The following is a 13,023-nucleotide window of genomic DNA, read 5'->3' on the forward strand; positions in this document are numbered from 1 at the left end:
ATTTCTAAACCTAGGGGTTATCAAGCAGACTTCATGGATTTCAAATCAGCTTTCCATCCACTCCCCCACTCATCTAATAAAAGACCCTTGTCACTACACTTCAAACATCTACCCAGTTAAGTAGAGTAGTAAGTGACTGATGTCCTTTGACTACCATTCGCCTTACCTCCACAGAGTACCAGCTATCTAAGCCTGACTTTTTTTATGGGCATCAAATGATGGTGTGTGTCTGTCTTTCCAAGCCACATAATTAAGTCAGCTCTTTGTGCTCATATGACTGACCCAAACCCTTCAGGTCATCTGGTGTTTCTTTTAGAAGTATTTATATAAAGAAGGTTTCATCTAGAATGTTAGTTTTTATAATGAATCAAATAAGGATTATGGACTGCTAATGGTTTACTACCAAAATCCTATTGTAGACTATTAAAGGTAGTCATTTGAAATTTATAAAATAACACAAGAAAAATTTTGTATATGCTTGTTAAATGTTTGACAAGATAATGTGAACAAGTAGCATCTGATCATTTTCCTTAACCTTTTAAAATTAAGACTTCCCTGAAGTCTTCCTCCCTAGGGCTTTACTGTATTTTTGCAGCATGAATTCGTGAGGTATTTATTACAAGTCCACGGTCCTTATCTTTAATTCTCAAATCCAAGAAATTCTGAAAACCAAATGTTCTTTGTGTAAGTTACTTAACAGAAAAGCCAAACCTGAACTAAAATAGCCCTATTTATATGTGATTTTTTTTTTTTTTTGCCCTATTGTAGAACATTTGTTGGTTCACTGCAAAAATATTAATGTATTTTGTTCCAGGGTACTGCCCTCAGTAGTTCATGCATATGATCTACACACTGTGTTATCTTTCTAAATTTAAGAAAGCAAAAATCTGGATTCCAAAACATGTCTGCTGCAGTCAGGCACAGTGGCACACATCTGAAATATCACCAACTAGAAGCTGAGGATTGCAAGTTTAAGGCCAACCTGAGCAACTTGGCCAAACCCTGTCTCAGAATAAAAAGGGATGGAAGTGTAGCTCAGTGGTAAAGTGCCCCTGGGTTCAAACCTCAGGACCAAAAAGCAAAACAAAACAGGTGTGGTGGCACATGCCTGTAATCCCAGCAGCTCAGGAGGCTGAGACAAGAAGATCATGAGTTCAGAGCCAGCTAAGCAACTCAGCGAGACCCTGTGTCTAAATAAAATACAAAATAGGACTGGGGATGTGGCTCAGTGGTTGAGTGCTCCTGAGTTCAATCCCTAGTACAAAAAAAAAAAAGTCTACCTCTAAGGGTTTAAATAGGGATTGTGGGCATATGTAAATATAAATTATCTATGGCAGAGTGGTTTAAGAGGGCACTTTAGTATTGTGAATAGTTTTTAATTTTGATAAGCTAATTCATGTAAACAAAACACAGTTACAACAACAGAACACCTTTAATTATCTTGTAACTCACTTTATGCCTACATATGATGGTTCTGTAGTTATAGGTTTAAATATAGGAAATGTGACTATGATTGTATATCTGTTTCATTTTATGTGCCCACAAATGAGGGCTAACAGAATATAATCAGCTTACCAAAGGCTATCACCATGATCATATGTATAAGAAAAAAATGAGCTTCTGATTGCAGATTATATGAGTATGCATATAATCAAAAGTGTTCCATGGTAATATAATTTGTACATTTTCAGTGGAATAAGTACCACTGAATATAATAAAGAGCAATTATATTAGTTCTTGATTTTTCCACATTTTAAGGGAATGTAGAGTCCCATACCAGTGAAGCAAGGAGTGTTCCAGGAACAGTACCATATACCTGTAATCCTAGCACCTTGAGAGGCTCAGGCAGAAAGATCCCAAGTTTGAGGCCAGCCTCAGCAACTTAACAAGACCCTGTCTCAAAAAAATAGAAAGGACTGGGGATATAGCTCAGTGGTAAAGCTCCCCTGGGTTCAATGCCCAGTACCAAAAAAAAAGGAGTGTGATGATGTTTTCCACCTGCCCACACCCACTTTGGAGGAATAAAACTGACCTATTTTCTGTATAATCATAAATTTTAACAGATTTTTTCTGATATTTTCAAGCTTAATAAGGCAATTGTATTTTTACTTGGATTTTTCTTTTCTTCCATTTTTTCCTTCTTCTGTGCAGATTATCAACGCCTGATGACTGTGGCAGAAGGCATCACCACACTTTTGTTCCCATTTCAGTGGCAGCATGTTTATGTGCCCATCCTTCCTGCTTCTCTGCTACATTTTCTTGATGCTCCTGTACCTTATCTGATGGGTCTTCAGTCAAAAGAAGGAACTGACCGTTCTAAACTAGAACTTCCTCAAGAGGTAAAACTTTTTTGATGAATGATGAAATTTGCTGTTTGTTGATTTAGGTCAAGGCTACTTTTGTTAAATAGCATTGTCTTCATCCAATTTTATCTCTCTGGCTCTCCTTAATCTCCCAAGTATGGCTAAGGTAGAACCTGAGCCACAGAATGCAGACCATGATCTGATGATTACTACATGATAGCCATTAATTAAACATAGTTCAAAACAGAACACTGGCGTATTTTTACACCTATAAATGTTTGAAAATGGAGCAATAGTAGTCATAATCATCATTGATTTATTCTAATAACATTCATTTCTTTTCCATACTTGTTACAAATTTTATTTTTAAATGACACATCCCAGATCTGACATCCTTTAAAATTGTATTAACTGAGGTGAATTTGACTTTTTACCTCCCATCAAATAAAAAATAACATCTTTTAGCAAACTGGAAAATGGAAACATAAAATGCTTTATTCTCTGTTTGCAGTCATAAGGCCAATTATCAACCTGTTCCAAATATTAACTTAGCTTTGTCAGCTAGACTAAAATTTTAAGCCCTAGCTTTTTGCCACCTTAATATTACTATCTTTCCAGTGTGCTTTGTTTTGAAATGTTGTTTGAGAGGAAAAATAAGCAAGAATTCTTGAAAGCATTTTGAATCTAATTTTTGGCTGTTGATAATGATACTTAGAATTGTACTATAAAGCTTTTGAAATGAAATATTGATGAGAATGCCATGGCCTATTAAAAAACACAAAATGGTTAATTACATTATATTATTAGCTATTTAATTAGCACCTTTCTTAATACAGTCTCTCATGCTGAGTTTCACTTTTATTTGTTCTTATTTCCTGTAGAGATTCTCATTTTAATAAGTGAGTTTAAAATAACACACTAAGCCATAGCCATTATACCTAGTAATGATTCCCATAATCATCCACTGCTGACTTTTATTCTAAGGAATGTTTCCTTACCAAAATTAACATTTTTGTTCAAGAGAAAATAACTTCAGGTCATATAAAATATATGGGCAAGTTTCCTTGTTCTTCTGGGACTTGCTCATGTTCTCCTCTTTCTGCTTCTTATTTTACATCTTTATTCCCTGAATTTTCTTATTTTCTCTTTCATGGAACTAATCTAGAATATCATTGTTTGAAGAAGTAAATCCCTTAAATTTTCAAGAAAAAATGTGTTTTTATTTTAAAGACTTAAAAAGAGGGCTGGGGTTGTAGCTCAGTGGTTGAGCGTTTGCCTCGCATTGCATGAGGCACTGGGTTCGATCCTCAGCACCACATAAAAATGAATAAATAAAAACAAAAATATTGTGTCCATCTACAATAAAAAAACATTAAAAAAAAAAAAAAACATCTGGGCATGGTAGCACATGCACTTAATTCCAGCTCTCAGGAGGCTGAGGCAGGAGTATTACAAGTCTGAGGCCAGCCTGGGCAATTTGGCAAGACCTTGTCTCAAAATAAAAAGTTATTTTTTTCCTGAGCACAGTGGTGCACACCTGTATTTTAGTGGCTCCAGAGGCAGAGATGGGGAGGATCAAGAGTTCAGAACCAGCCTCAGCAGTGTCGAGGTGCTAAGCAACTCAGTGAGACCCTGTCTCTAAATAAAATACAATAGGGCTGGGGATGTGACTCAGTGGTTAAGCACCCCTAGGTTCAACCCCCAGTACCAAAATAATAAAATAATAAATATATATATTTTGGTACCAGAGATTGAACTCAGGGGCGCTCAACCACTGAGCCACATCCCCAGCCGTTTTTTATATTTTATTTTGAGACAGGGTCTCACCAAGTTGCTTGGGGCCTCACTAAATTGCTCCTGCCTCAACCTCGTAAGCTACTGGGATTGCATGTGTGCACTACCACACTCGGCTCAAAATAAAATTTTAAAAAAGGAGCTTGTATTGTAGCTCACAGGCAGAAGTCTTCTGTGTTCAATGCCTAGAACCAACACCCCAAAATAGACTTAGGGTTGCGGTGTAGCTTGTATGCAAGGCCCTAGCTTTGATCCTTAGTACTGGGGTTGGGGGGCGAGGATTTAACAAGACATTTAGTTTCTTGTTGAGTATCTGATCTATTTTGTACATTAAACAAATTAAATTTTTTTTTGTACCAAGGATTGAGCCACATTCCCAGCCCTATTTTGTATTATTTATTTAGAGACATGTTGCTGAGTTGCTTAGCGCCTCTCTTCTTGCTGAGGCTGGCTTTGAACTCGCTTTCCTCCTATTTTAGCCCCCCAAGCCACTGAGATTACAGGCGTGCGCCACCGCACCTGGCTGGCAAATTATATTCTTAAGGCAGTTTATTTAGTATGTAAAAGTTGTCTTTCCATTTTACATAAGTAATTATTGACAAATTTTTAAATGCCACCTTGGTATAGATGTAATTGGGAAATTTTTCTATGTCTACATGTATCCTCTGACTAAAGATAAGTTAAAAATTGCAAAAGCCTTCATAATGATCACTGGGATTTTCTAATTTTTCACTCACAAGTTGAATTCTACTTTTATTTTAGTTTAGTTTAGTTTTTTTTAGATTTTAGGGTCAGTTTGTTTGATTGGATGATTGGTTTGCAGTGTTGGGAATTAAAACCAGGCCCTCTTATAAATGCTAAGCAAGTGCTTTACCATTGGGTCATAACCTTAGCCCTCAACACTATTAATAAATACATATACCCATCTATTAATAGAATAGTATGAAATTACCTGAATTAGCTGTTAAAAAAAATAACAGTGTTTCTATATAGAAACTATAAATTAGATGCACCATTGTTCTGGAAGAAAAGGCTAACAGTGTATTACTTCATTCTGGTATCATTTTACAATGAGATGAATATCTGCCTCACATGATTTTGGGGAGAGGAAGTAGTATAAAAATAGCCATTTTAGGGGCTGGGTTGTGGCTCAGTGGTAGAGCACTTGCCTAGCATGCGTGAGTCACTGGGTTTGATCCCCAGCACCACATAAAAATAAAATAAAATAAAGGTATTGTGACCATCTACAACTTTAAAAAAAAATAGCCATTTTTAAAAACGACTTAAAGGGACTGGGGCTATATCTCAATTGGTAGACTGCCTGCCTCACATGCACAAGGCCTTGGGTTCAATCCCCAGCACCACCAAAAAAAAAAAAAAAAAAAAGGTGACTTAAGTGCACTCACTATTCATACTTCTCGCCCTCTTCCCAAAAAACTGTATAAATAAAATAATGGCTAAAAATAGTGATAAAGCTTCCAAAAATAGTTGCAAAAATGCTAAGTGTACAAAAATGAGTTTTTCAAGAAGGTATGATTTTAGTTGTTAGGTAACTAATGTAACTACATAAACTTATAATTAACAACCCACTCCATTTCCCCATGACTCCAAAATGATAGGCACAAGTAGCCATTTGTTATATAATTTTTTAGGGAGCGGGGTGGGAAAGTGAGTGTTCAAGAATGTAACTCTGAAAATTAACTGCATAGAATGTTACCTCACTTTTAACTGTTTTTGCTCGTCTTCAAAGTGATAGACAAAAATAAAAACTGAGAACAGAATTGCTTTTGCCACCTTGTTTTTGTTGTACCTTGCCTTGAGATTCTGAGGGAATATTTTATTTATTTATTTATTTTTATTTTCTTATTTGTGGTGCTGGGGATCAAACCCAGGGCCTCATTCATGCTAGGCAGGCTCTCTTCCATTGAGCTATATTCTCAGGGGAGAAAATTTTAAATGATCTCCTCTGGCTTATCCTCATGACATCTTAATTTCAGACACTCAGAACCTAGATCACTTATAAATAAACCTGAGGAAAGCTTCTCCCGGCTCACATTCCTAAGTATTTACTGCTCCTGCCTACGTGTGTGTGTGTGTGTGTGTGTGTGTGTGGTGCTGAGGATCAAACCCAGGGCTTTGTGCATGTGAGGTAAGCACTCTATCAACTGAGCTATGTCCCCAGCCCCCATGCCTACCTCTTTGGTGTTCCCTCAAGTGACCATCACCTGAGGGTTTCAACAGACACTATTTGTGTAGAATTGTAGGGGGCTTCAAGATAAACGAGGTGATTTCAGCTTTCCAAAACAATAAGAAAAAAATTTAAGTATCAATAACACAGGTTAGTCAATTTCTTCTCCAAGATATCTGCTTCTTCCCTTGAGACCATCTTTCCCCACCCTTCTAATAAACTTTGCTGTACTTTTACTTAAGATAAAACAACAACAAAAACACACAGGCAGGTTAAATAAATACTCAGGAATAAATGAACTAAGAATATATAGAGGAGATCAGGATGCTTCTACTTACAGAAGAAATAATTAAGCTTCAATTATTTGACCTTTTACTTTTTTTATTTATTTTTAGTTGTAGTTGGACACAATACCTTTATTTTATTTATTTATTTTTATGTGGTGCTGAGGATCGAACCCAGGGCCTCACACATGCTAGGCGAGTGTTCTACCACTGAGCCACAACCCCAGCCCTGACCTTTTACTTTTGAGGGAACTTTTTTCACTTTTAATTTGAGTTAATTACATATCATGAAGATTTATGGGTTATGTTGATCAGTAGATATACAAAGTACTTAGTCCCCAAACAGTGTCAAATTGAGGTTTGAGTCTGTTTTTTATCATGTATGTAATACTTCTTGAGCTTTCCTAATAGAATTTTTTTAAATTTAATGGTATTAAGAGAGAAGAAACAACTTGTCAAATTATTTAGTGGGATTCATATTTGTTTTAGAAAAAATAACTGTTTTCTTCAATAATTTTTAATAACACAAATTTGTATTTCCTATTTCTACTTTGGGATAATAATCCCAAAGGGCCTTCTGGGCCCTTCCAAGCAGGTGTAGGGGAGGGCATGGGAGACTTCTGTGGGAGCATGAAGACTGGCTAGTCTCTGTTGCCGGAACTCCCACCGGCACAACACACTCAGTTCAGCACTGATACCGTGAGCATAATAAGCTTTAAATTTTATGTCAGAAAATGTTTTATTCTCTCTCTTTATGGGAGGAGGAGAGGAATGGAAAAGGATAGTTAGAGGGCATTAATGAAGGAGATAGTATAAAATAAAAAAGAAAGGTTACTGGTTAACACTTAGCAAGTTATTGAATTTTTTTCTTCCATTTTTAAAGATATTGAATCATCTGTTTGAATATGGTGACCTACTTTCTGCCTCTAAGTCTTTCAGTGTATCCTACTTTCAAGAAATGGAAGACACACACATAAAGATGTGGATTTAAAGAAAGTTGTAGGAAGCACTACTGTCTTCAGCAAGATCTGACATTTCAGCTCTTTATTTAGAGAAATCTACTGACATTGGAGATGAGGGGAAAAAAAATAATCACAAAGAACCCCCAGGCTGTTTTGAGGATGCATATTTGGAGCAGGTGCCAGGAAGTTACCCAAGTTCTTGGGCCTCAATTTTTTCATCTGCAAAATTGAAGGACTGGATTATAAAGGTTATATTAGGCTCTAGTTTTATTATTTAGTTTTGTATAGAAGTAGGAAATCTTGGGGGTTTATTGAGCTTAATTTGAAATGTCACTATACTTTTAGCTTTCTGTCCTCTCACATGAAAAAAAAAAAAAGGATTAAAATGGAAAAAGGGGAGACTGTGGCTCAGTGGTAGAGCACTTGACTGGCACATGTGAGGCACTGGGTTCGATTCTCAGCACCATATAAAAATAAATAAGTAATAAGAAAAAATAAAGGTATTTGTGTCAATCTACAACCAAAAAAAAAAAGAGAGAGAGAGAAGAAAAAGGGGGCTGGGGTTGTGGCTCAGCTGTGGACCGCTTGCCTAGCATGTGCGAGGCCCTGGGTTTGATCCTCAGCACCACATAAAAATAAATAAAATAAAGGTATTGTGTCCAACTACAACTAAAAAATAAATATTAAAAAAGGGGAGGGGGGAGGACCCAACTATTTACTTACCCTTTTATCTAACCTTGCCATGTGGGATCAGAAGACAGTAAGAATTCTCTCCTTGGTTACCTAATGGGAAAGGAGAAAACTCAACTCAAGATGAAGCTTCCTGTTTTGTTTGCTTACACATATTCTGTGTTCAATTGTTGATGTAATTGGAATCAGTTTTATGTGATGAGCTACATCTTTGGTGCCCTTGCTTTCCCCACTTCTCTCTACTCCCCCCCAATTCTAGGAGCTCAGTCATCTTTTTCATTGATAACCTCATTATGATCAAGAAAGTATGGGACAGTAAAGGTAAAAAATACTGTTTACCAGGTCCCCAAGGGGATAATCAGGATTTTATTCAGGTATTTGGCCTCTTGAATTTACTGTATCTATTTGAAAAATGTTTATATATATTAAAAGCCTTTTAGTCGAAATAAATTTCAAATCTAGAGTATAAGCAAACAGAATACATTTCTTCTTATTTCTCATGAGTCAAATTATTTAATTAATCACTGGTTATCCAAGCACTTGCTTCTCCCACCTCTTTCTGCTTCCTGCTTTTATTGTGTGTGTGTGACCAGGAATTGAACCTAGGAATGCTTAACCACCGAGCCACATCCTCAACCCTTTTTTTTTTTTAATTACAGACAAGGTCTTGCTGAGTTGCTTAGGGCTTCACTAAGTTGCTGAGGCTGGGTTTGAACTAGCAATCCTCCTGTGTCAGCCTCCCAATTCATGGGGATATAGGCATGTGCTACCACACCTAGCTGCTTCCTGCTTGTTTGGTGCCCTAAATATATATAAATATATATATAAATATATATTTAGTTGTAGATGGACACAATACTTTTATTTGTTTATTTCCATGTGGTGCTGGGGATCGAACCCAGTGCCTCACGCATGCTAGGCAAGCGCTCTACCACTGAGCCACAACCCTGTCCCTGCTTCCTGCTTTTTTGTCTAATGACCTCTAAAATGATTTTGCTGTTCTGCAAAGTTCAGCTAATTTTGTTAAAGTGAAAATTTGTGGGTTATCTGTGAATTGCATTGAACTTTGCCAGTTTCATCCATTTGTGGGTACTAGAACTCTAATTTTTAGCAATTATTGTGTATTCTAAATTATAGATGTTGTTTAAGCAATGGAATAATGACAAAGAATGATAAAGCTCATTATGAGCATTTTACTCAATAATGTTCATGTGCAGGATCATGCAACTCTGGGTCCCTTTACCCATTTAGGAATGCCTGATCAATGCCAAATATTAGAGATTCATGTCAGATTATAGTAAATTGTTGAGACCCAGAGAAAATTATTCATGAATAAATATTATGAAATTATTATAAAATATTATTATGAAAATATTATTAAATATGGTATGCAAATACTTACCTAGGGAAAAATGCTGGCAAAAGAAATTATTTTTTAAAGAATAATAATTTCAGGGAATGGGGTTGTAGCTCAGTGTAGGTGGTAGCAAATGTGCTTAGTGATCCTGAGTTCAATCCCCAGCACCACAAAAAATTGAACCTTGAAATGGTTAACATAAAAGACATTGTAAAAAAAAAAAAATAATCTAGGTGTAGTAATACATGCCTGTAATCCCAGCTATTCAGGAAGCTGAGGTAGATGGGTTACACGTTCAAGGTCAGCCTGGACAACTAGTGAGACCCTGTCTGGGGAGAAGGAAAAAAAAAAGGTCGAGATATATAGCTCAATGGCAGAGTGCCCGTGGGTTCGATACCCAGTACCTAAAAATAATACTAATAATAATAAGGGGAAAAAGTAAGAATTTAAAAAACCAAATGCAGCATAATCTGTGCTTTTCTTTATAATAGTTGGCAAGAGTATTTCTGGATATAAAATTTAACCTTTGTATTCCTTTTTTCTATTTCAGGCTAATTTGTGCTTTGTGGACATTGACAACCATTTTATTGAATTGCCCGAAGAATTTCCACAGTTCCCCAATAAAGTGGATTTTATCCAGGAGCTCTCTGAAGTTCTTCTTCAATTTGGGATTCCTCCTGAGGGCAGCTTACATTGCAGTGAGAGTGCCACCAAACTGAAGAATCTGGTTCTGAAAGATTTGGTCAATGACAAGAAGAATGGCAATGTCTCCACTAATAATATCAGCATGTATGAGTTATTGAAGGGCAATGAAACCATAGCCCGCTTGCAGGCTCTGGCCAAGAGGACTGGTGTGACTGTGGAAAAAATGGACCTGTCTGCTTCTCTGGGTGAAAAAGAAAAGGATTTAAAACTGCAGTGTGAAGAGGCAGAACTGAGGGACTACCAGCTGAATGTACAGCTGAGAGAGGTCTTTGCTAACCGCTTTACACAGATGTTTGCTGATTATGAAGCATTTGTGATTCAAACTGCCCAGGACATGGAATCCTGGCTGACCAACCGGGAACAGATGCAGAACTTTGACAAAGTAAAAGAGCCATAGTTTTCCTTCTTTATGGTTCTTAGTTGATTACATTACTTGATTTTGTTAACTTTTTTTAAACACAAAATTTTCCCCTCTCCTGTCCCACTAAGCACTTTCTGTCACCAATATTTTACACTAATTTTACAAAAAGGCAAACCAACCAGCTTATAAGACTGGCTGTTAAATAACCTATAATCTCAATTTAAAATTTTCTGTACTTTGACAATGCTTAAATTATAGAAACTTTTTTGAGGGGTAGGAGTTAACCAGGGATTGAATTCAGGGGCACTTAATCTCTAAGCCACATCCCCAGTCCTTTTTATTTTTTATTTTAAGATAGGGTCTTGCTAAGTTGCACAGGGTCTCACTGAGTTGCTGAGGCTGGCTTTGAACTAGTGATCCCTCCTGCCTTAATCTCCTGAGTCACTGGGATTACAGGCATGTGCTACTGCATCCAGGTAAATTATAGAAACTCCAAACAGCTTTTTCAAATCTGTTAATACTGCCTGACCTTGTAAGGCTTTTGTTTACCCTTATGACCAAATCTAGTCAAATGAAGGCTATTCCTTTATAAAGAAATCTTAATTCTCTCTTTTTTTTAAGATGGACACAATACTTGTATTCTTTTTATTTATATGTGATGCTAAGAATTGAACCCAGGGCCTCACATATGCTAGGCAAATGCTCTACCACTGAGCCACAACCCCAGCCCAAGAAATCCCAGTTCTTATATTTAACCTTCATCCTTTAATGGGATCATAATGTGTCCATATAAAGGTAACAAATAATTTAGTTTCAAAAGGCAATTTTTTTTTCATTTTAGGATCATAAGAGATAAAGAGTGAACAAATCAGGTTTTATGACTGTTAGTCTAAGACTATTCCAAAGTTTTGGGGAAAGAAAGACAAAAAATGACACTTGCTTTTGATTCTCCTATTGAAGCTTTTTCCCTAAGGTTTACTGTATTCTTCTACCAGATTTTCTTTACATATTCCTCAGACGTTTTTTTTTCCTCCCCCAGACAAAAGCACTTAGAGATGTGCATTAACTCCTTTAAGTCACTAGGGTATAGTTCAGGCCCCTGCCTGTGTGATTGCTGAGGCATAATAATGCTATAAAAATGAATCATGGTGTTCACTCACTAAGTGGAATCTTTTGGTCATGAAAGACCTCCCACAGGGGCTAATGCACTCTAAGAGGCTAATGTACAGCCTTGTAGCATCTGACAAGTAAGTATTAACTAAAATTTTGTGTAAACACAGGTAGAATGGAATATTTTCTGATTTCATCAATTTTTTTTTTCCTGATGGAGAATAATATGCCAGGAATGTCAGAATTTGCTGATTTACTCCATTTCATTAAACTTTTGGGGTGAGGTGAAGGTGGCAGGGTTTGAGCTTGCTAGGTAAGCATTCAACCACTGAGCTACATCACTAGCCCTTTTTTCTTATTTTGAGAAGCCAGGGTTTTGTAAAATAGCCTGGGTTGGCTTTAAATTTGTGAATCAATCTCGCCTCTGCCTCCCAGCTAGTTGAGATTAATAGGCATGCATCACCTTACCCAGTTTGCTTAAACTCTGTAATTTAAGAAATTTTACTTCTTCAAATGTATTCCTACTCTTAGACTCCTTTCTCATTTACCATAACTTTTTTCCTATACTTTTTCCTATCTAGCCTGGAACTAATCTGTGTTACATTCATAATTTATCCTTGGGGCAATTCAAATTCTTAAATCAAGCTCTGGTACTTTCTTCCTTCTTTTTTATTTTTTAATTTTTTTACTTTCTTCTTTCTTAAGTTTTATGTCGCTTCAATCTAGAAGTGAGATTGCCTTTATATTACCCCTAAGAAGTGAAAGTTTCATGTTGCACTCCAGAAGGCTAGTATGTAAGACATATTAGCTCTGCAACCCAAGTCTTTTTTTTCCCCACCTTAAGTATTGTATGTAGTCTATGATGTCTGAAACTCAAAAGCCAGATACATATGGCTCATTTTATTTTTAAAAAGACTATTTGCCCTATAAAAAGTAAAATTGATGTTTATCTATAAAATGCCTTTTGAGGAGGGCTGGGAATGTAGCTCAGTAGAGTGCTTGCTTCACATGCACAAAGGCCTGGGTTCAGTCCCTGGCAACAACAATAACAAAAAAATGCCTTTTGAGGAATTGAGCTGATTTCTAGAGATACTGTGAATGTTTCTCTAGTCATTCGGATTTATGTAAGTAACATCTGAACTATGGAAGTACAAAGATTGGATATGTACATTTCTATAAGGAAGTATTTAAAGTCCTTGGAAATTTCAGAATGCAAAATATGCTAGAAAGAAGCTGATGAGTATTAAGAATAGTAACCTTAGGCCAGGC

General features: G+C 36.4%; 1 protein-coding gene across 3 annotated transcripts in view; it reads left to right on the forward strand.

Annotated features, from left to right (window-relative positions):
• Positions 1 to 13,023, forward strand: part of Dennd5b (DENN domain containing 5B) — a 182,820-nt gene that overhangs the window by 99,631 nt on the left and 70,166 nt on the right. For all 3 annotated transcript variants that reach the window (XM_027934152.2, XM_071610002.1, XM_027934153.2), the window contains 2 exons: positions 2,152 to 2,339; positions 10,129 to 10,665. In XM_027934152.2, coding sequence (XP_027789953.1) covers positions 2,152 to 2,339; positions 10,129 to 10,665 — 725 coding nt within the window. The remainder of the gene's footprint in view (positions 1 to 2,151; positions 2,340 to 10,128; positions 10,666 to 13,023) is intronic.

This window comes from Marmota flaviventris, chromosome 3 (assembly GCF_047511675.1).
Source record: "Marmota flaviventris isolate mMarFla1 chromosome 3, mMarFla1.hap1, whole genome shotgun sequence".
NCBI lineage: Eukaryota > Metazoa > Chordata > Mammalia > Rodentia > Sciuridae > Marmota > Marmota flaviventris.